At 43.1% G+C, this 22775-nt stretch overlaps 1 protein-coding gene across 2 annotated transcripts in view; it reads right to left on the reverse strand.

Annotated features, from left to right (window-relative positions):
* Positions 1-2148: 2148 nt before the first annotated feature.
* The window catches only part of TM9SF4 (transmembrane 9 superfamily member 4), a 76838-nt gene continuing 56211 nt past the window's right edge, over positions 2149-22775 (reverse strand). For both annotated transcript variants that reach the window (XM_043983744.1, XM_043983745.1), the window contains exons 11-18: positions 22490-22571; positions 22297-22372; positions 21076-21159; positions 7781-7956; positions 6540-6603; positions 5831-5950; positions 5230-5319; positions 2149-4309 (exon numbers count right to left, since the gene is read on the reverse strand). In XM_043983744.1, coding sequence (XP_043839679.1) covers positions 4160-4309; positions 5230-5319; positions 5831-5950; positions 6540-6603; positions 7781-7956; positions 21076-21159; positions 22297-22372; positions 22490-22571 — 842 coding nt within the window. In that variant the 3' untranslated portion in view covers positions 2149-4159. The remainder of the gene's footprint in view (positions 4310-5229; positions 5320-5830; positions 5951-6539; positions 6604-7780; positions 7957-21075; positions 21160-22296; positions 22373-22489; positions 22572-22775) is intronic.

Raw genomic sequence — 22775 nt, forward strand, 5'->3', positions numbered from 1 at the left:
GTCACACAGCTAATAAGTGCCAAGTGTCTGAGGCTGGATTTGAACTCAGGTCCTCCTGAATCCAAGGCCAGTGCTTTATCCACTGTGCCACCTAGCTGCCCCCCCCCCAGTTTACTTTATAAAATGAAGATAACTTGTACCATCTACCTCATAAGGAGGTTGTGAGGAAAATGCTAGAGAAATTGGTATTATCATGATTATTTTTAAGGCACAGACTTTTTTTTTTGTTTGTTTGTTTTTGTTTTTTTGCAGGCAATGGGGGTTAAGTGACTTGCCCAGGGTCACACAGCTAGTAAGCGTCAAGTGTCTGAGGCCGGATTTGAACTCAGGTACTCCTGAATTCAGGGCCGGTGCTTTAACCACTGTACCATCTAGCTGCCCCACACAGACACTCTTTTAAGGGGAAGACACACTCTTTAGAGCACAATACACAGGTTAGTGCAAAGGGAACATTTTAATATGATTTTGTTGCAGGAAAGAAAAATGATATTGATTTTGCATTGAAAGAATTTCTAAGTTATTTTAATTTGGACATCTCCTCGTAGTCCTGAACAGGGAAGGTCCTTTATGTTTCAAGGGGTTGGCTGATCTCTGGGCCTAGCTCACACAAATAAAAAGTAGAACGTAAGGGGCAGCTAGGTGGCGCAGTGGATAGAGGACCAGCCCTGGAGTCAGGAGGACCTGAGTTCAAATCTGACCTCAGACATTTAACACTTACTAGCTGTGTGGCCCTGGGCAAGTCACTTAACCTCAATTGCCTCACCAAAAAAGTAGAACATATTCAAGTTTGAGGGAAACTTCTGAGAATGTGGCCAAAGAGCAGATAAATGTGGGAAAAAGAGACTCCCTGGGAGTCCGGGAAAAAACAGAAGGAGCATGGTATAGGGTGCTACACCTGGGTCAGAAAGACTGGGGTTCAAACCATACCTCAGACATCATCTGTGTTGATCCTGGTCTCTGGGTCTCAGTTTCCACATCTATAAAATGAGGGGGTTGGACCTTCTAAGGTCTCCTCTAGCTCTCAATGTCTTTCTGGACAACAGACCTGCTTCCTCCCCTCAAAAATAGGAGACTGAGCTCATGGATTAGGGGATTTTAATCTCAGCAACTGGAAGGTGCTTACATGAATTGTCCCAGGTCATTTGAGAGTGGAACAAAGTCATGTGGGGGTGGGGCAGGAGAGAAACTTGCACCTGGGCCCAGTGTTTTGACTCGTGGGTCAGTCCTAATCCTACTGGTTGTGGAAGAGTAACAGCCACACAGTCCTACGGCACTTTGAGACTATAAATCAGCACGATGACTGATAAAGCTGAGGCTGGCAAAGGGATCTGCCTATGGATTTGGGCTTGGTGAGGGAGAGAAAGGCCTGGATTTGGAACAGGGGGCCAGTGGCTTGCTTACTTGTTGGCTGCCCTTTGGACAAGTCATTTCAGTTCTTTGGGCCTCGGTTTTCTTATCTCTATAAGGAGGCAGTTATAGTATTAGACCTCGAAGGGCTCCTTCAGCTTGAAAGCTGTGACCTCATAAAGCCCAACCTTCTGCCTCCCAGTCCAGAACTCTATACGACCATAGACTCTTAGGCTCAAGGACATACAGAGGTTGTCTAATCCAGGGCCTCTTAAACTTTTTCCACTCTCGACACCTTTTCCCCTGAGAATTTTTACTCGACTTTGGGTATATAAAATAGGTAAATGTAAAATTTTCATGACCCCCATGTTCAGTTACATGACCCTGACACACAGTTTAAGAAGCTTTGGTCTAATCCAATGCTCTTCTTTCCTTTTACCTGTAAGGGAAACTGAGGTGCAGAAAGATTAGGTGGCACGGCCTTGGTCGTGATGTTGCCTAGCCATTCTGGAGCTCAGCAGTGAGTGGTAGGGCAGGTCTGCCCACAGGTCCTCTGACACTCAAGTCCTTGTCCCCTCACAGTGCAGCCTGGTTCACAGGCAGTATGGCGTGAAAGACTGAGCAAGAGCATCAGACAAACTTGGACTAAGGTGTACTTTCATGTTTGTGGGGAGAGGTAGCACTAACCTAGCATTATGGAATATTAATTTGCCCATGCCTGCCCTGGGACACTCACCCCACCATGGCATGTGAAGAAAGAGAAGATGCCAGAAAACTTACACAGGACCCAAGAGCCAAAACAACAGGACAATGGCATATTTATTTACAACAGGACAAAAAGATACACATATTAATTAAAAATTAAAAACCATAAAAAAAGTCAGAAAATCTATGATGGTCTGAACTTCTCCATGAGGAGTCCATCCCAACATCATCTCTTAGAGAGAATATCCCAAATCTAAATGAACTAAAGATTCCAAATCACAGTTAACGATTGTCCCCTGGTTCCCCTTTCCCATCTTGATTCTTGGCTGATCCAACTTTGGTGTTACAAAGTAACCCCAAAGGGTTATTAGGCAAGATTGTAAAGTAGGTTCAATGGTTTTAGCTGGTGGGAGTGGGGCTGGGAGAAATTAGAAGGGAAAAGTACCTCACTTCTCTCTTAAAATCAGAGTTAAATCAATCAGCCATCTATAAACAACCCTGAGCTTTGTTCTGTGGTGGGAACCAGTGAGAAGGAAATAGGGCAAGAGAAAAATCTCAAATACACCCCAACCAGGTATTAATTCTGGTATGGGCTTGGTCTCTTACAACATAACATGAGGGAAATGGGTCAGGGCAGAAACAGAACTATTCCTATGAGGTCCGTGTGAATGATTAAGGTCACTGTCTGCAGAAGGGCCATACTCGTCCATACATGTCCAAATGCTTTGCCTGTCACAGAGAAGAAAGATGGGGAAGGGCTTCCTGTTCTCTTACTGATATTTGGGGAAGACTAAAACTCGCCTCCCTTCTTCACTGCTCTGTGACTGTTCCAAAGGAGGAAGGTGAGAATTCAGACTTGGCTCTAAAGCCTGGAGATAGATGGGTGGCATGGGGGCCTGGAAGAGGGAACCCGGTTCTAAGGTAGAGCTTGTGGACTGGAGGGAGGCCTTTTCCTCTTCCTCAGCCAACCTGCCACCAAAGGGAACTAAAACAAGGAAGCCATTTTCTCTCATGTCCTGTCCACAAGAGAGCTCGAGGGCCTAAAGACAGCAATGAGAACAGCTACGCAAACATGTAAAAGTGCAGCCCTTTTGAATATTGGAGATGACTCCCAAGTGAGAGTGAGGTGGGGAATGGACTTGGAGCCTCCCCAGCCACTCACTCTCTCAACCCAAGTCCTCCCCTCCCACCGCAAGGCAGAAAGGCTCATTGCTCAGTCACATGTTTCTTGGCACCACAGAAACACTGATTGGTTTGTGTGCAGGCCTCTCTTCCTCTCATCCAGTCCCCAAGACAGGGAGATCCCCGCTGCCCAGAGAATGCTGTCATGCTGGCATCTGGGTTTTTCTCTGACCTTCCTCTGTCTGGCCACTGGACAGGGCTTGAGTTTTGGTTGTTCGAAAGGGCATCACCAAGCTCTTCCCTGCCTTGCTCCGTCTCTGAACATCCAGGGTCACACCTTGGGGAGGGGAAAATAAGAAGCAGGAAGGGTGGAAGATGGAGGCAGAGGGCACTTGCTGTTGGGGAGACAGAATGGCCCATCTCCAGAGTGGGAACTTCACTCGCAAGGATCCGTGGAAAACACAACCAGGGGATGATGGAGAGAACCCCATCCAGTGGATGAAAAGCAGCCTCAAAAACGCCCGGGGTGTCTCAGGATTTCCTCTTCCAGGTGCTTTCTGGGGGCAGGGGATGGAAAGGTTCTCCCCAAATCAAGAGCCCTGGTGACCAAAACTCATGTCCTGGAGACTCCTCCTGTTTTCAATCTCAAATCCATTTGTGTAAAATCGAGGGAAGAAAAATAAACAAGCCAAAGAATTATGAATGGAGGGGCATTTCTTAGCTTCAGAAATAAAAAAAAAGTCCCCCATAGAACTGGAATAATATGATAAAATGCAAGATTTATCTACATGTCCCTCCCCCCCAAGTAGCCCCAGGATCCATGAACACTGTGCCAAAAATGACATTCCAAACGAGCAGGAGTTAATTTATTTCACTCATCAATCCCCATTGGTTGGTTTCCTTCGGAGACCAGGGAAAGGAATCCCCTTTCCTTCCTGGCAGGAAACCCACAGGTCTGTCTCTTTGTGCTAAGCGAGTTTCACGTTCAGTCTATCTTCACTGCTGCATAGATTTTGCGGACAAACATGTAGGCTGCATAGAAGCCGATAGTGCCGGTGAGCAGCCAGAAGGACAGGACCATGAGGGCTGTGTAGCCGAAGTATAACAGGGAAGGGATGAACTCGACAATTTCCAGCTAGAGGAAGGAGAGAGAAGCAGAGGGGAGGCCGTCAGAACAGTCCAATACTTAGGGGCAAGGCCCTCTGTCACCATGCTGTCCCGAGGGGAGGCAGGGAGCCGGGAGCCTGGAGGCTGGATCTCCAAGCTCACATTTCTTTCAGCACTTTGAGGTTTAAAAGTATTTTCCTCAAAGCAACACTCTAAGTCAGGTTGCACAAGCCTCATCCTCATTTTGCAGATGAGGAAATTGGTTGAGAGAAATGAGTTGACGGATGGCAGGTTGCAAGGGAGTTAGAAGCCGAGTAGGGCTGGGACCCAGGCCTCCCTAGTTGCCTCTTTCATATTCAAAGGGGCCCAGTTTCTGTATCTATTTCTATATCTGTGTCTACACAACCTCACCCCTAAAGAAAATCCATAAAGAAGTGCTCTTCTTCAACCCTCTGAGACTCAGGGCAGCCAAGTGGCACAGGGTTTCCAGTCAGGAAGACCTGAATGAAAATCCTGTTTCACATGCTTACTAGATGTGTGATCCTGGGTAAGTCACTGTACCTCTCAGCCTCAGTTTCCTCATCTATAAAATAGGAAAATAACAGGAGCCATATGGTTGTTGTGAGGATCGAATGAAATAACCTATGTAAAGTGCTTTGCAAACCTTAGAGCACTATAGAAGTGCTAGCTGCCATTATTTGTTTATCCACCTGTTTGTTTATTGAAAGAAAAAGCTAAGAACTTAAGTCCTAAAGAAATTAGGTGCCAGCCTCTTTTATGACAGAACTGGGGCAGGAATAGATTGCGGGTGGGGAAGATGGCTGGATACCCTTCCAGGCATGTGGGGTATCAAGATTCAGAAATCTGACTCTCCCCTAATCCCCTACCACCACGGTCCTATTGCTGAGGGGTGGGAGATGGAGGTGGCCTCCAGTGTGTAACCTATACCTTGTTAACGAAGTAAAAGATAGCATAAATCAGGACGTAGAAAGCAGAGCCTCCAGAGACCAGGAAATTCCTCCACCACCAGCGATAATCCTGGGCAGGAAACAGAGAAAAAAGAGAATCAAAATGCCCAACTCGAGCCAGACCCTCCTTCCCCTACCTTCTGCGGCCGACTCAAGTTCTAAACCCCTGAGTTCAATTTGTTGAGGGGATGAGATGGTGACTCACTGGGCTCATTTCTCTGATAGGACATGATATTGAGAACAAGTTATGGTCCTGACTTTGTGTTCTAAGGTCCCTTTTACTTCTGATAGCCTATGTTCCAAAGGATCTTCCAGAACTGACATTCTATGTTCTAAAAGTCTTTACAGCCACAACACATTCTATGCCTTATGTTCTAAGGTCCCTCTCACTTCCCACATTCTATGTTCTAAGGTCTATTTCAACTGACATTCTGTGATTCTATGATTACTGGAGATTGTCCTTTCACTTGAGGAAGGACTGCTTCTAACCAATTTGGTCCAGATTTGTTCTAGATTCCCTCCTTCCTCTTGGGTCCAAGCTAATGAAATCAGGTGCCGGCTCCCCATCACTTCCCTCTTACCTCAGCGCAGAGCTGGAAGTACACCATGACAATGCTGATCTGGGAGCAGGACACAACCAAGATGATAAATACAAGGAACAGAAAGCCAAAGAGATAGTAGAACTGGTTCTCCCAGATTGCCTACACATAAGAAAGGGAACATACAATGTGTTTCAATGAGCAAAGCCGCCCCAGTCCCAGCATCTTCTAGGATCAGGAACTAGGGCTGTGTTTTTAGCTATGATGTAGTGCAAAGACCACTGTACTGTGGGTCAGAGGGCATGGGCTAAAGTTGTGGCTCCACAACTTACTGGCTATGGGATTTTGGAAGAGTCATCTCCTGCTCTGTGGTTCCCAAATAAGGGAGTTGGATTAGCTAATTTCTAAGCATCCTTCTAGTTCTAAAACTCTGCGATCATCTCAGAGCAGTGCTTCATGCCTTAGCTACCAAACCAATGATGGCTCAAGCCTCTCCTGTGGCATCTGGGGCAAGAAGCAAACCAGAAGAGACCAGAGGCTCCAGCATTCTTTATTATGGAAGCTGAAGGGAGAGCAACAGCAGAAATCCAAGGGAGCAAAGCTATTATAGATACACAGTAGCTGGAGGCAAAGGGCAGTGTGTGCGCATGTGTGTGAGTATGTGTGTGCGCGCATGTGTGCATGTGTGCGCGTGTGTGTGTGTGCGTGTGTAGGAGAGGGGATGCTGGGGCAGCAGGGAGGTGATGCTCACACTGAAGATGAAGAAGAGTTCAATGAACATGGCTCCAAAGGGCAGGATTCCAGCCATGAGGATGCTACATGAGAGAGGAGGAGAGGGCAGGGTTAACAGAGCACAAGGTAACACAGGAAAACAAGACCACCCAGCTTTCCATTATGGATCATGATAGTTCCTCCCATCTGTGTGTGGGGTGTTTTCAAACCACATGGACATCCCTCATCACACATTTGCCCTATGACTGCACTGTGGGATAAAGAGAGGTGTAACATCCTCCTTTCATTTGGTTTTTATTTAAATTTGACTTCAGTTTTAAAAAATGTTTTATCGAAGCGTTTAGTCTTTGCATCGCAACCATTTAACCTCCAATGCCCCCTCCAAACTTACACAAAGAAATACAATTCAGCAAAAATGGCCAATATAGTGATCTTATCTGACAATGTACAGTGTTCTCCTAGTAATTCCCTGTCTCTCTCCCATGAAGGGAGATTTAAAAAACAAAAACAAAACAAAACAAAACAAAAGAACACCCTTCATTTTATAGATGAGGAAACTGAGGCTGAGAATAGTGAAATGACTTCACTAACGTCACATACAGGATACAGTGACTGAATCAATGATGGAGGCAGGATTTGAGCCTGGGTCTCCACACCCCTTTGTCAGCACTTTTCCCACTAGATCAATACAGGGGTGGGATGGAGAGGAACAGTCTCATCCCTCTGAGCCCCCTAAGTGTGCCTTGTCTTTGGGCACTAGTCACCTTTACTTATTGCTCAGAGCAGCTCCAGAAGGAAGAGAGAGCTTTGGAAAAGGGTGCTCATGCTCATTAAAACACAGTGAAAATCACCCAGGTGTAGTGGAAAGGCACTGGACTTGGAGTCAGAAGCCAGGAGCTGAGCCCAGTTATGATGAATCCTAGCCATGTGACATGCCCTGTAGACCTCAGTTCCTTTATCAGTAAAATGGGGCTGAATACGTTACCTAACTCACAGAGCTATTTTAAGGAATACAGTTTATTGTAAAATGCACAGCAATACCTGATTGGGAACTATGATGTAGATGATAATGATGCAAAGGACAAAATGGTAAATAAACTTAGGTCTAGCAGATAGGCCTCCCTGGCCAAGATCCCTACTAGTTCTCTCCCAAGGGCCTACTTCCCTGCCCCCCTGGAAGAACAGATAATTCTCACTTATAGGGAAAGGAAGGGTGTTCTCTCCTCTGCCGCCCAAGAAGCCCACAGGCACTCAACTCACCCCACGAATCTGTTCATGTACCACCGCTGCTCAGGGATCTGCCGGGGGATCTGGTTGGTGCGCACAGGGTTATCATAAGGCTGCTTGCGGAATCCGAAGTAATAGCCCAGGTACACCAGTGGCAGAGAGATCCCAAACCACATGCACAGCAGGGCCACCATCGTAGGGAATGGCACCTGGAAACATTGTATCCAGGACATTAATAACCTCTCTGAAGGTCCTGCATTTGTGAGGCAATTGCCCACTTGGTTTTCAGAAATCTGGCGAACGTTTGCTTAAGGAACATAGATTCAAGACAGTTTGGTCACTGGCAATTATTAACTGCCTAGGAGGGGAATAGAGAATGTCTGAGATTTCATAAAAGCAATACTGGAATGCAGCACCCAGAAGAAGAGGCGAGTTTACCACTGTACCAAGCAGTGGGAATTCACAGGGAGCGCTACAGGCCTGAACTCTTTTAAATTTCTAGTTATAGAAACTGGCTCAGTGACTTATGGGGGTGTGATATGTCTGTCTGTCTTCCTGCCAGAGGAAATCACCAACTGTGGAAGGCACAGTGTGTGAAATGCATACTTATCTACTTGCTTGAGGAAAAGGCAAAAGGACTTGAAGATGTTTCCCTACAATCCAGCTCATTTGGGAGAAGAGAAAGTTCATTAATAATATCTGAGAAAACATTTAACAAAGAAACCCAGAAATAAAAGATTCTAAGGAGGCAAAAGAATATCAAAATGAGGGCCTGGAGGTTGGTGAATGGAAGAACATGACGGAGAGAAGGAAGAGAAGAACAACAGATAACTCTCACCTAGAGGGAAAAGGAGGGAGAATCTCCTCTGTCACTCAAGGAATCCACAGGCAGTCAACTCCCCTACGAACTGGTTCATGTACCACTGCTGCTCTACTGCCCGGTGAAGCTACACTACGGATAGGATGCATCTGGAGTCTCCCAGTGAAAAACTGCATCCATGAAAAAAGAAAGATGATCCAGAAGCACCAATATGTGCTTGCTGGGAAATTGGGGACTGGTACCAGAGAGAAAAGACAAGCTACGGTGCCTAGTAACTCCTTACTGTGGAATACAGAAGCAAAGCAGTCAAAAGTATACTCGATATGCTATCTTCCTGTCTCTTATATTTTGGGATGTGATAGAGAACCTGTTGAGACTAATCAAACACAATGCCAGGCCACTTATAGTGATTCGGTGAGGGTTACTATAAGAAGAAACCTGGAAAGGCCTTAAGGACTATGAAAATCTGGGTAGGAGAGAACTGTGGGGCATAAGTGGTAGTGCCATGTCTTTTTTCCAGTGAATAAAAGAATTGAACAGAGTTTAGTTAAATGTGGGTGTTCAAGAATTAACTGCCAAGTCCAATGGCCTCAGTTTTCTTGACTTTTCTGTAGTATTAAATACTGTTAATTAAACTCTCCTCCTAGACTAGTGTTTCTTTTCTTTTCTTTTTTTTTTTTAGTGAGGCAATTGGGGTTAAGTGACTTGTCCAGGGTCATACAGCTAGTAAGTGTCAAGTGTCTGAAGCCGAATTTGAACTCAGGTCCTCCTGAATCCAGGGCCTGTGCTTTATCCACTGTGCCACCTAGCTGCCCCCTAGACTAGTGTTTCTTAACTATTTTTGTATCATGGACCCTTCTGGCAGTCTGATGAAATCTACTGCTCCTTCTCAGAATAATGCTTTTAAATGCATAAAGTAAAATACATAGAACTATGAAGGAAATCAACTATATTGAAACACAGTTCTCAAAATATTTAAAACACAAGTTCACGGATCCCAGGTTAATAACTTCTGTCTAGATACTCTGTCCTCCTTGAGGTATTTTTTGGTGAGGCAATTGGGGTTAAGTGACTTGCCCAGGGTCACACAGCTAGTAAGTGTTAAGTGTCTGAGGCCAGATTTGAGCTCAGGTACTCCTGACTCCAGGGCCGGTGCTCTATCCACTGCGCCACCTAGCTGCCCTCTCCTTGAGTTATAATAACACTGCTTTCACCAGGTTTTCCCCACCACTGTGGCTATTCCTTCTCAGTCTCCTTTACTATATCATCATCCTTTTCCCATCCCCTATGCTCAGAGGGCCAAGGGGTTGATCTGGGCTCTTTATTCTCCTCTGTCTAAACAGGCATCAGCTCTCATGAACTTAACAGCAGCCTTTATGTAGACTTTCAGATCTAGCTTTCTCACATTATCAATGGCTTACTGGATGTTACCAATTAGATGTCCCAGAAGCATCTTGAAACCAATGTGTTTGAAACAAAAGTATGTATCTACCCTTCCTCATGCTCTCCTTTCCCAAACTTTCTTCTTTTTCTTCTTCTTTTTTCTTTGGAGGCAACGAGGGGGGGTCACACAGCTAGTAAGTATCTGAGGCCAGATTTGAATTTAGGTCCTCCTGAACCTTGGGGCGGTACTCTATCCACTGTATCACCTAGCTGGTCCATCTTCCTATCTGTTCCTGAGAGCATTACCATTGTCCCAGGTTCACAACCTCAAAATCATCTTAACTTTGCCTCTTTTCAACCCTCATTGCCAAGCAGTTGCTGAGTCTTGTTGATTCTACCTCCACCCTGTAGCTATCATCTCTTTTCCTCCACTCACATGGCCACCACCCTAGTGCAGACCTTTTTCTCACCCAGAGTGTTGTGACAGCCTCTTCATTGGTCTTCCTGTCTATAGTTGATTCCCTTTCCAATCCACTCTCCAAATAATTGCCGAAGTCATATTCCTAAAGCACCTATCTGCTCAAAAGGCTCCATCCAATGGTTAGCTCCCTTATACCTCTAGAATAAAATATAAATTCCTTGATTGCCCCATCTTCATGCACATGATGTCTCCTATGTCTGGAGGGAATGTGCCCTCCTTGGGCGCAAAAGCTCTGGGCTTTATCTAAGCTGTCTGTTCCCAAATGTCGACTGCAGTGCTTCATAAACATCTGTGATATTCAAAACTGATAAAAGGGGCAGTGGCATTGCACTACATGTCAAAATGATATTGAACTGAGATAGCATAGTATATGGAAATAGAGGTTTCAGAATTGGGATTTGAACCAAGGTCTTTCCTTATTAGCCGCATGACAACTAGTAAGTTAGCAACTGCAAGTTAAAATCTCAATTAATGGGAATGAGAATCCTAGCAACACCTACTTCACAGTTGTTGTGATGAAAGCATTTTGTGGACCTTAAAGCTCTTCATATGAGCTATATATTTCTAGATAACTGCGGAAATCCACAAACCTTAGGAAGCATTTGGGTTAGTATAAAAAGAGAAAAAAAGAAGTAATAATGTCATGGTAGTATGTTACTAACTACCCATTTAGGGGGAGGGAAATGGATGAGTTCCTGATAGATCCCCAAACCAGCACTGAGTCAAGATACAGAAATACTGAGAGATTGTGATTCCTTGGACATCTGCTAAAAGTCTAATTCCACTAACTTAGCAAATTCTTGACTGAACTTTTGGACATGTCATCTAACAAAAACAGTTTGGAACAAAAAGTAGAAATTGGTTGAAGCAGAAACTATAATCTTGAGAGAAGATTACCATGTCATTGTAGACTCTGTAGTAGCCAAAAGGAATATGCTAACATGGTGAGATATGTCTCTGAGCTTTTTGCAAAGTAAAATTTATTAAGTTTAGAAAACAGGCAGTTGAGTTCCTACTGCCAAAGAATAATCAGTCAATCAATCAGTCAACAAGTATTTATTAAATGCTTGTTATGTGCCAGGAACTATGGTAGGTACTGAGAATACAAGTACAAAGAATGAAACAATTCACAAAAAGCTTACATTGTAATGGGGGAGACAGGAAGTACAAAGAGCATAAATTTAAAGTGAATAAATACAAATATATACAAAGAAGTTGAATACAAGGTAGTTTTGGAGGGAAGATACTAGTGGTTTGAGGGATCAGGAAAAACTTCATGAGGAACATCATACTCGAGCTAAGTCCAAGAGGAAGAGAGGGACTCTATGAAGTAAAGACAAGGATGAAGTGCATTCCAAGCATGAGGGATAGCCAGGGTAGGGGTATCAGGTGTGAGGAACAAATATTGAGAAGGCCATTCTGGCTGGATTGTAGAATGCAGCTGATATGACCAGTGACCAATGAGGCTAGAAAGACAGGTTGGGGACAGGCTGTGTAGGGTTCTAAAAGCTAAACAGAGTAGAAGCAAGAGGAAGCCACTGGAGCTGAATGATTAGGGAGATCACATGATTAGATGTACGTTTTAGTAGTAGTGTGTAGGATGGATTGTAGAGGTGAGAAGCTTGAGGCAAGGAGACTAATTTGGGGATTATTAATTATATAATTTAGGTGAGAGGTAAGGAAGGCCTTAACTAAGGTGATAACTATGTGAGTAGAGAGAAAGATTGCATGCAAGAGATGTTGTGAAGGGAAATCAGTTTAAGAGTGAAGGTGGAAAAAAAAAAAGAGTGAAGGTGAGCTCTCAAGAATGAATTAAAAACTCAATCACGAAAGATCTAATAAGAAAAGGGGGTGCACAGCTCAAGAGTAACGTAACTACACAGGGAATTCTATGACAAAGTTTTTCAGAAAGAACACATTCAGAAGATGGGATCACATGCACATAACCAAAGGAGAACATAAAAGACGGGCACAGGCCTATGAAAACAATGTTAGGAATGATAAAACCCAGTATGAGCTGAGGATTGTGCAAAATGCTTTGGACAGTAAGAAGAGCTTTCTTAGCTATGTTTTGTGCAAGAAAAGGAACAGGGAAGGGGTTGGCCTGATGCTTGATCTTTAGATTGGAAAAGAAAAAACAAAAGCTGGGAAGTGGTGCTAGAGATGAATGAGGGGAGATTAAGAGTTGCAACCACTTAACCTTAGCCCATGGTACTGCATAATTCTCTATATATCTGCACCCCCTAAGTCAGGTCAATTGTACCCAAGCCAGTGGTTCTTGACCTTCTATGTGTCATGGACCATTCGGGAGTTTGGTGAAGCGAATGGACGATCTTTTTAAAAAATTTTAAAAATTTTAAAAAATTCATAATTGAAGGAAACGCCAAATTTTATTTAGAGGCTAGTAAACATAAAGATATAACCCCTCCCCCAGAGGGCAGCTAGGTGGCTAAATTGGATAAAGCACCAGCCCTGGATTCAGGAGGACCTGAGTTCAAATCTGGCCTCAGACACTTAACACTAACTAGCTGTGTGACCCTGGGCAAGTCCACTTAACCCTCATTGCCCCGGAAAAAAAAAAAAAAGAAAAAAAGATATAACCCCTCCATAATCCAAGTTGATGGACTCCTTGAACTTGCCCATGGAACCGAGGTTAAGAAGACTTGCCCCAAGATGAAAGAACTTATGGGTGTGATGAATAAATGGCTTTTAGACATTTTTAAGAAATCTTGTTGACAGCAAAGAATTGCAAATGAAATAGATGTCCATCAACTGGGGGAAGGCTAAACAAACTGTGGTAATTGAATATAATGAAATATTATGCTGTAAGAAATGACGGGGGCAGGTAGGTAGTGCAGTGGATAAAGCACTGGCCCTGGATTCAGGAGGACCTGAGTTCAAATCTGGCCTCAGACACTTGACACTTACTAGCTGTGACCCTGGGCAAGTCACTTAACCCTCATTGCCCTGCCAAAACCAAAACCAAAACAAAACAAAAAAACAGGTATGTGATGAATGTAGAGGAGCACGCATGGAGAGCTCTACATGAACTAATGCAGAGTGAACTAAACAGAAGCAAGAAAACAATAGAAACAATGAGTATAACAATGTAAAATGGAAAGAACAACCACACACAAGAAAATCAAAAGTGAATGTAACAAAATTATAAAGATCAAGCAGGACTGGAATGAAGAGATATAAGGGGACACCCTCAACCCAGCCCTTCATAGACGTGGGAGGTCCAGAAGTGTTATACACTGTACATGTTTTAGGACTTTTTCCAATGTATCAATCAGTTGTGTTGATTTTGTGTGTGTGTGTGTGTGTGTGTGTGTGTGTGTTGATTTTTAAAAAGAAATTCTGGTAAAAAGGATTCTGGAAGCTGAAAAATGAATATATGTATCCATTTTATTATTTTTTTTTAATTAAATTTTTTTTTTTTTTGCGGGGCAGTGGGGGTTAAGTGACTTGCCCAGGGTCACACAGATAGTTAAGTGTCAAGTGTTTGAGGCCGGATTTGAACTCAGATACTCCTGAATCCAGGGCTGGTGCTTTATCCACTGTGCCACCTAGCTGCCCCCTTATCCATTTTATTTTTAAGGAGGAGGTAGACTAACAATTATTTGCAGATAAGACAATGACTGATGATGATCCCAGGCAATATAGAATGGATTATTAAGGAGATGATTTGTGAATACTTAGGATGCGATGATCACTAGGAAAAAGCCATAATGGGTTCACTATGTACAAATCATGCCGGACTAAATTTCTTTTTTTTGACAGGGTAGATCAGGGGAATGTTGTTTAAAAAAAATATCTAGATTTCAGCAAGACATTTGACAAATCCTCTCATGAACAAAGTCCTCGTAGACAAGATGGAGACATATATGCTAGAGGATAGTACAGTTAAGTGGGTTGCTCCAAAGAAGATTGATTCATGCATTCACATCAACTTGAAGAGAGGTCTCAAGTGGCCTCCTATGCCATAGGACTTTGTCCTGGACTCTGTTCTGTTCAATGTATATCAATGACACTCCATGTCCTATCTGTGATTTTCGATTTTCTGTCTTCTTTGCCTGGAATGTCCTTCCCTTCTCACCCATGTCTCTTAGACCCTTTGAAGCTCAATTCAAATGCCAACTTGTTTATGAAGCCTTTCAAAGTCTTCTCAATGGCCTCTCCTCCAGCCCCTGCCCCAAACTGCCATGTCTCAATTTTGTATCTAGCTGTATATGTATGTGTTTGTCTCTCCTAGATAGGCTGGGAGCTTCTTGAGGGAGGGCACTGGTTCATTGCCATCTTTGCACCTCCAATACCCCACACCGTGCCTGGTACATAGGCATTTAATAAATACTTGGTGATTAAGTAATGACCACATATATGGCACTCCTATCAAACTGGAAAGTGACAGAAAGTTAGAAGGGATTAAAAACAAATAGGCTGAGTGACAGAATCAGAATCCCAAAAGATCTCAAAAACCTTAAATAATGTGACAAATCTAACAAGATTACATTTAATCATGAAAACACTTAAGTCCTATACTTAGATTTACAAAAGTCAACTGTACGAGAATAGATATCAGAAAATGTGGAAAATACTTCCAGTGAATCCAATATAAAGGGTGGAAAATGACTGTGATCTTAAACTACATTAATACAAGTATAATATCCAGAACCATGTCCTGTCCCTGCCCCCATCCTCCTTGAAAAGATCACCTATACCAGATGCCTCCACTCTCTTAATCCCTTATGATCTAGCTTCCTACCTTATCATTCCACTGAAACTGCTCCCTCCAAAGTTACCAATGATCTTTACTTGTCAAATCCAATGGCCTTCTCAATCCTCACTTTCCATGTCCTCTTTGTGGCCCCTGACACTATCTACTCCTTGCTATTCTCTTCTCTCTAGGTTCTGGGATACCATTCTGTCCTGGTTTTCCTCCCACCTATCTGATTGTTCCTTCTCACTCTTCTTTGCTGGATCTTCCTCCAGAACACACCCTCAACCTGTGGGTGTCCCTCAGGGTTCTGTCCTGGGTTTTCTTCTCCCTCTATACTATTCTACTTAGTGATCTTATCAGCTCCCATGGATTCAAGTAGCTTCACTATGCTAACAATTCTCAAATAAATCTATCTTGCCTCAACCTCTCTGCTGACCTCCAATCTTTCATCTCCAACTTCCTTTCAGACATCATGAACTGGATGTCCAGTAGATACCCAACACGTCCCAAACTGAACTCCTCATCTTGCCCCCTAAATGCCCCCTCCACCTCCTACCTTCCCTGTCACTGTAGGGGGAACACTATCCTCACAGTTCCTCAGGATCACGACCTAGGAGTCATCTCAGACTTCTCACTATCTCTCACCTCCCTTATCTAATTTGTTGCTAAGGCCTGTCCATTTTGCTTTTGTAACACTTTTTGAATACACCCCTTTCTCTCCTTTGACACTGTCCCTCCTCTGGTGAAGGCCCTTATCATCCTTTGTACCTACTATACCTTGGAACACAAACAAAGCAGAGGCTCATTTGAATGCATCTGTGCTGTCCTTCAAGGTTCTACCCCCTAACTCCAGCATCCATTGTAGAACCCAAGGGGTTATTGGTATGAGTTTTGCTACTATTTACTATGATTATACAAGACCCAACAACAGGCAATTATAACATTGCTCCCTTGCCTGAAGTCTCTCCCCACTCCAATCTATCGGCCACTAAAGTCTGACAATGTCACCCACTAATGAATAAATTCCGTTGACTCCCTATCGTCTCCAAGATCCAACGCAAAATCCTGTTTGGTATTCAAAGCCCTTCATAACCTAGCCCCCTCCTACCTTTCCAGTCTTTTTACATCTTACTTAGTCCCCCCCCCCCCATTTTTGGTGGGGCAATGGGGGTTAAGTGACTTGCCCAGAGTCACACAGCTAGTGTCAAGTGTCTGAGGCCAAATTTAAACTCAGGTCCTCCTGAATCCAGGGCTGGTGCTTTATCTACTGTGCTACCTAGCTGCCCCCTTACTTAGTTTTTAATCCTGTAAAATCAGCCTCCTGGCTGTTCCATGAACAAGACATTCCATCTCCAGACTCCAGACATTTTCTCTGGTTGTCCCCCATGCCTGGAATACTCTGCTTCCTCATGTCCACCTACTGACTAACCTGGATTCCTTGTTTGTTTGTTTTTCTGTTTAGAATTTTATTTTCCAAATTACATGTAAAAACAAATTTTGACATCAATTATCTCTAAAAAAATATTTATTTATTTATTTATTTTTGTGAGGCAATTGGGGTTAAGTGACTTGCCCAGGATCACACAGCTAGTAAGTGTTGAGTGTCTGAGGTCGAATTTGAACTCAGGTACTTCTGACTCCAGGGCCGGTGCTCTATCCACTGTGCTACCTAGCTGCCCCGACATCAATTTTTAAAAACTTTGTGTTCCAACTTTTCTTCCTCCCTCCCTTCCCACCCCCCCACCCCCAAGAACTCAAGCAATTCAATATAAGTTATACATAAATAGTTACAGAAAACATCTCCACATTAGCTAGGTCGTTAGAGAAAAAAAGATAAAAACAAAACTTCAGATTAAGGAACTGTCAAAAAAAATGCTTCAATCTGTTTTCAGATATCATCAGTTCTTTCTCTGTAGATGGATTGCAATTTTCATACGTCCTTCAGAGTTATATTGGATCATTGCCTTGCTGAAAATAACCACGTGCTTCCTAGCAGATTTTACACTACTGCTGTTATTTTGTATACAGTACATTTCACTCTGCTTCAGTTCATGTAGGTCTTTTCAGATTTTTCTGATAGCATCCTGTTCATCATAACTTTTATATAGTACCTTAAACTTGACAAAGAATTTTCTTCACAATAGCCCAGCAAAATAGGTATCATACGTTTTGCCATTATAATCAATCATCATAACTATTTCCCTCCATCCTATTCCCTTCCCATGATATTTACTCTATTTTCATTTATTTAATTTTTTTTGGTGAGGCAATTGGGGTTAAGTGACTTGCCCAGGGTCACACAGCTAGTAAGTGTTAAGTGTCTGAGGCCGGATTTGAACTCAGATCCTCCCCACTCCAGGGCTGGTGCTCTATCCACTGTGCCACCTAGCTGCCCCCAATATTTACTCTATTTCCTATCTTCTTTTACCCTATTCCTCCTCAAAAGTGTTTTGCTTCTGACTGCCCCATCCCCTACTTTGCCCTCCCTACTTTCACCCCTCTCTCCTTATCCTCTTCCCCTCCTACTTTCCTGTAGGGTTAGATAAATTACTCCTCTCAATAAGGTGTGTATGTTATTCCCTCAACTCTGATGCGATTAAGGTCTTTCAGCTAATTATGTGTTCTAAATTTTCTTCCTCCCTCCCTATGAAATCAAGCAATTCAATATGTCATACATGTGCAGTTATGCAGAACATCTTCACCTACCTCGAAAGCTGGATTCCTTTAAGTCCCAGCTAAAATCCCATTTTCTACAGGAAGCCTTTCCCAACCCCTCTTCATTCTATAGTCTTCCCTCTCTTAATTATTTTATATTTATCCTGTATATAGTTTTTCTGTACACTTATGTTTGTTTGTTGTCTCCCCCATTAGACTGTGGGCTTGTTGAGAGCAGGGACTGTCTTTTGTCTTTTTGTTTCCTCAATGCTAAGCAGTTCCTGGTACAGAGTAGGTACTTAATGTTCATTGATCGACTGACACATTGAGAACAAAAGAGTAGTAATAGCCCTACTTCCTGATCAAACTATATTTGGAGTAGTGGGTTTAAGTCTGGGCACCACATTTTTAGTACATTAACTAGAGAGAAGTTTGTTCAGCAGTAAGCAACCAAAATGGTGAAAACACTTTGAAAGCATGTATTAGGAGGATTTGCCAAATAACAGTAGGTTTTTAGCTTGGAGAAGAAAAACTACTAAGTATCTAAAAGGCTAACGTGTGGCAGGAAATTAGATTTGTTCTGTTTGATCCAAAAGGGCAGAGCTATATCCATTATTTAGAGATGTTTGGGGCTGGGCATGGTGGTGCACAACTGTAATCACAGATCATGGGGAAGCTTAGCCTCGTGGATCTCTTGAACTTGGGAGCTCTGAGCTGCAGGGGGTTATGTCGATTGGGTGTCCTCACTGAGTCTATCATCAATATGGTGAGACCCCCAAGAGTGGAGAGAGGTATCTGGTTGCCTAATGAGGGAAAAATCAACTCAGTTAGAAACAGAACAGGTCAAAGTTCCCTTGTCAATCAGTACTGGGATCTCATCAATAAGTAAAGCCCTATATTTTCAGCCTGGGTGAGATCGGGTGACCTACTTTTAAAAAGAAAAAAAAAATTACTGGGAAGGAGATTTCAGTTCAGTGTATAGAAGAACTTTGTAAAAAATGGAGCTCTTAAAAACAGAATAGGCTATTGGTGGAGTGGTGAACTGATCCAACCATTCTGGAGAGCAATTTGCAACTATGCCCAAAGGGCTATAGGACTGTACATACCCTTTGACCAAGTAATACTACTACTAGGTCTATATCCCAAAGAGATCATAAAAAACGGAAAAGGATTTGCATGTACAAAAATATTTATAGCAGCTCTCTTTGTAGTGGTAAAGAATTGGAAACAGAGGGAATGCCCATCAATTGGGGAATGGCTGAATAAGTTGTGGTACATGAATGTAATGGAATACTATTGTGCTGTAAGAAATGATGAGCAGGCAGATTTCAGAGAAGTCTGAAAGACTTAAGTGGACTGATACTGAGTAAAGTGAGCAGGACCAGGAGAACACTGTACACAGTAAGAGTAACATTGTGTGATGATCAACTGTGATAGACTTAGCTCTTCTCAGCAATGCAGTGATCCAAGACAATTCCAAAGAACTCATGATGGAAGATGTTCTCCACATCCAGAAAAAAGAACTGGATTCTGAATGCAGATTGAACCATACTGTTTCTACTTTTGTTTTTGTTTTTTCTTTCTTGTGGTTTTCCCCTTTTGTTCTGATTCTTCTTTTACAACATGACATGCAGAAATACGTTTAATGTGATTATACATATATAACCTGTATCAGATTGCTTTCTGTCTTGGGTAGGGGGGAGGGAAGAGAGAGAGGGAGAAAAATTTGGAACTAAAAATCTTATGAAAACAAATGTTGAAAACTATCTCTACATGTAACTAGAAAATAATAAAATGCTTTTATGATTAAAAAAAGGAATAGGCTTCTTTATGAGATGTGTTCCCTGTTGCTGGAGGTCTTAAAAGAGAGGTTAAAAATCAGTGGTTGGGAATATGGTAGAAGGAACTCTTGCTTCAAATAAAAGGTGGGACTAAAAGATCTCTGAAGTCTCTTCTGGCTCTAGGATTTGATGCAACAACCTGTCCTGAGACATTAGAATGGGAGGACATGAGAGATGAAGGCTTTTCAGCTGTTTCACAGCTGGGCAAGACTGGATAGAAGGCAACTAGTTCAGAGTTGTTGGTTTTTTGTTTGTTTTTTTCCTGGTGAGGCAATTGGGGTTAAGTGACTTGCCCAGGGTCACACAGCTAGTAAGTGTTAAGTGTCTGAGGCCGGATTTGAACTCAGGTCCTCCTGACTCCAGGGCTGGTGCTCTATCCACTGCACCACCTAGCTGCCCCTACTAGTTCAGAGTTAAAGGTAGTAGTGGCCCCATCAAGAAAGGGGATATAAATCTAGAGAAAAAGAGCTCTCTAGTTCAGGGTTTCTTAAACCTTTTCCACTTGTGACCCTGGGTATATAGGTATATAAAATAGGTGTATATATAAACTTTTACTGCTGCCAAATTTTTCATGATCCCCACATTCAGTTATGTGACCCCATAAGGAGTGTGGACCCACAGTTTAAGAAGCTAGGCTTTAGTTAATGAGATGAAAACTTGCTAATGAGGGCAACCACAGCATTATCCTTTGAGCTTTTTACACACCGTTTGGCAAAAAAAAATAGCAAAGGAACAGGGAAGGAAGGGGTCCAAGGAAAGAAAAGAAGAATTATGGCACCAAGTATAAGAATGAAAAACATTAATTTATGCAGTTATCTAGTCAGCACTGGCTAAGAAAAAGAGACCAAGTTAAAAATGGAGGAAATAAGAACTGAACAAAAGGTTACATCCAGAAACTCCACAACCACAGACCCAGGGTGTCCTGCTTTTTGACATCAACTACAAAATGGCTCTCCTGGCTTCTGAGAAGGACCATCTCCCCAGGACCTTGCTACAATGGGGAAGAGATTTCTGGCCTCAACTAAAAATCCTCAACTAGAACCTTTAAAGGAGGACTTCTTCACGGCACTTTTTTGGGGGGTAGGGTGGGGAATGGAGGGTTAAGTGACTTGCCCAGGGTCATACAGCTAGCAAGTGTCAAGTGTTTGAGGCTGTATTTGAACTCAGGTACTCCTGAATCCAGGGCTGGTGCTTTATCCACTGCACCATCTTAGCTACCCCCCAGAAAGTCTATTTTTAAAAAATTACATAACATACACTTAAGAGCAATCTTGTGGGAAAGAAGTAGGAATGGCTGAAGAAATCCCACTTAGTACAGAGCACTCTCTGCCAGGCACATGACCTCATGCACCCCAAACAGAAAAGCAGCTGCAATCACCACAAGAAAAAAAGCTTGACCAAGGGACTGGGGACTTAGGGACCACTTACCGCTCCTGATGAATGCTTCCCCCAGATGAAACAGTTCAGCACAAAGCAGATGCCAAAGACCACTCCAGGATACAGCATCGCCGTCTGGTGACAAGAGTGAGTCAGGTTGGCGAGAGGGAGTTGGCAGCATTCGAGAGCTCCCTATGCAGATTGTCTAGCTGCCCGGGGAGTGTTCTCCCTCAACAGGTGGGACAAGCCTATCAGGACCCTCATTTTATGGTCAATGCTGCAGCCCAAACAGAGGTCAGGTTTTCAGGTGCACTGCCGATTTCTCAGGTTAATCATAGGCAGCTACATGCTCCAGCTGCCAAAAGCCCTTCCCTAGTGGGAAGGAGTATCTGAGTTGGCAGTTGTGCATCAATGGTTGTCAGGTCACAGAGGACTATGGCGTTTTGCTGCTTTGATGGAGTGTTCCGGCTCTAACATCTTATGAATCTGCATAGCTCTTAAACTGAAAGAGCCAACACCATTTCTCAAAAGGTTAGTGTTCTTCTGAGACAAGAGGCAATCTCTGTGAGAAAATGCTACAGCATTCTTTGAATGCTGGTTTCTAACAGTTTCTCCTGATGTTCTATTTTTCTCTTATGTGTTCAAAGCCTGGACTTTCTTTCCCTTCCTCACCAGTTCTGAGAGGGACAAAGGACCACACAGTGTTCTCATTTGATAGGGACAAACCCTATGGGATTGTTTTTATTCAATAAAGCAATCTCCCTCAGACATTTGTTCTCATTGTTCTTCCAAGCAGGAATCTGTGGCAGGTTTTTTTTGCTTTTTTTTTTGTGGGGCAATGGGGGTTAAATGACTTGCCCAGGGCCACACAGCGAGTAAGTGTTAAGTGTCTGAGGCTGGATTTGAACTCAGGTACTCCTGATTCCAGGGCCAGCGCTTTAACCACTGCGCCATCTAGCTGCCCCCTGTGGCAGGTTTTAAGGCAAAAATTATGGGGAAGGAATCTTTCCAAATTTCTATAGCCCTGCTTGTCTTAACTTTGCCATTATACTGACCCATAATTCTTTACAAGGATTCTTTGTCTGTTCTCTGACTTGTCACAATTCTTCAAACCCCACCCCCAACAAACTTTATTCCCAGTTCTATCATTCCCCTAATATCTAGCACAGCTCCAAATAAATGAAAAAACAAACAAAACATTAAGGCCTGTTGAGGAAAATCTCTGCTTCTAAGATAATAGTGGGAAGGGTATAGATAAAGAGAGCTACTCACACAGAAGGCTCCTTTCTTCCACCGATGACCCTTCAGGGTCCGGTATAGACGGCCAGCCGAAAATCCACCAAAAACCCTATGGGAGAACATTGGGGATTACTCTAGTTAGGGGGAAGATTCTTTAGAAAGAAAAATAAAGAATATAAAGATTTCCTCCCAATCTACCCTTCCCAAATAATGAATACACACCTACCCCATAAACATGAAAAGAAAACAGGCTGTGGTCATTAGAGCACCCCGGCTCGAGGGAGACAGCATTCCCAGCATAGCAACAACTGAGGAGGGAGAAAGCAGAAATAATGAGGCAGAGCAACATATTCCACACCTGGTTTTTTGTCTCCTCAAGGTTTTGACTGACCACAGTTCCTCTGACCACCCTTTCTTTTCCCAAGATGGGAAAACCGTCTTTTTATTGCAGGTGGAAAGATGGGTGCTAACTAGGTCTTTGTAGTAGCTGACTGTTTTTGGTCTTGGGAAAC

This window comes from Dromiciops gliroides, chromosome 2, assembly GCF_019393635.1.
Source record: "Dromiciops gliroides isolate mDroGli1 chromosome 2, mDroGli1.pri, whole genome shotgun sequence".
NCBI classification, from domain to species: domain Eukaryota; kingdom Metazoa; phylum Chordata; class Mammalia; order Microbiotheria; family Microbiotheriidae; genus Dromiciops; species Dromiciops gliroides.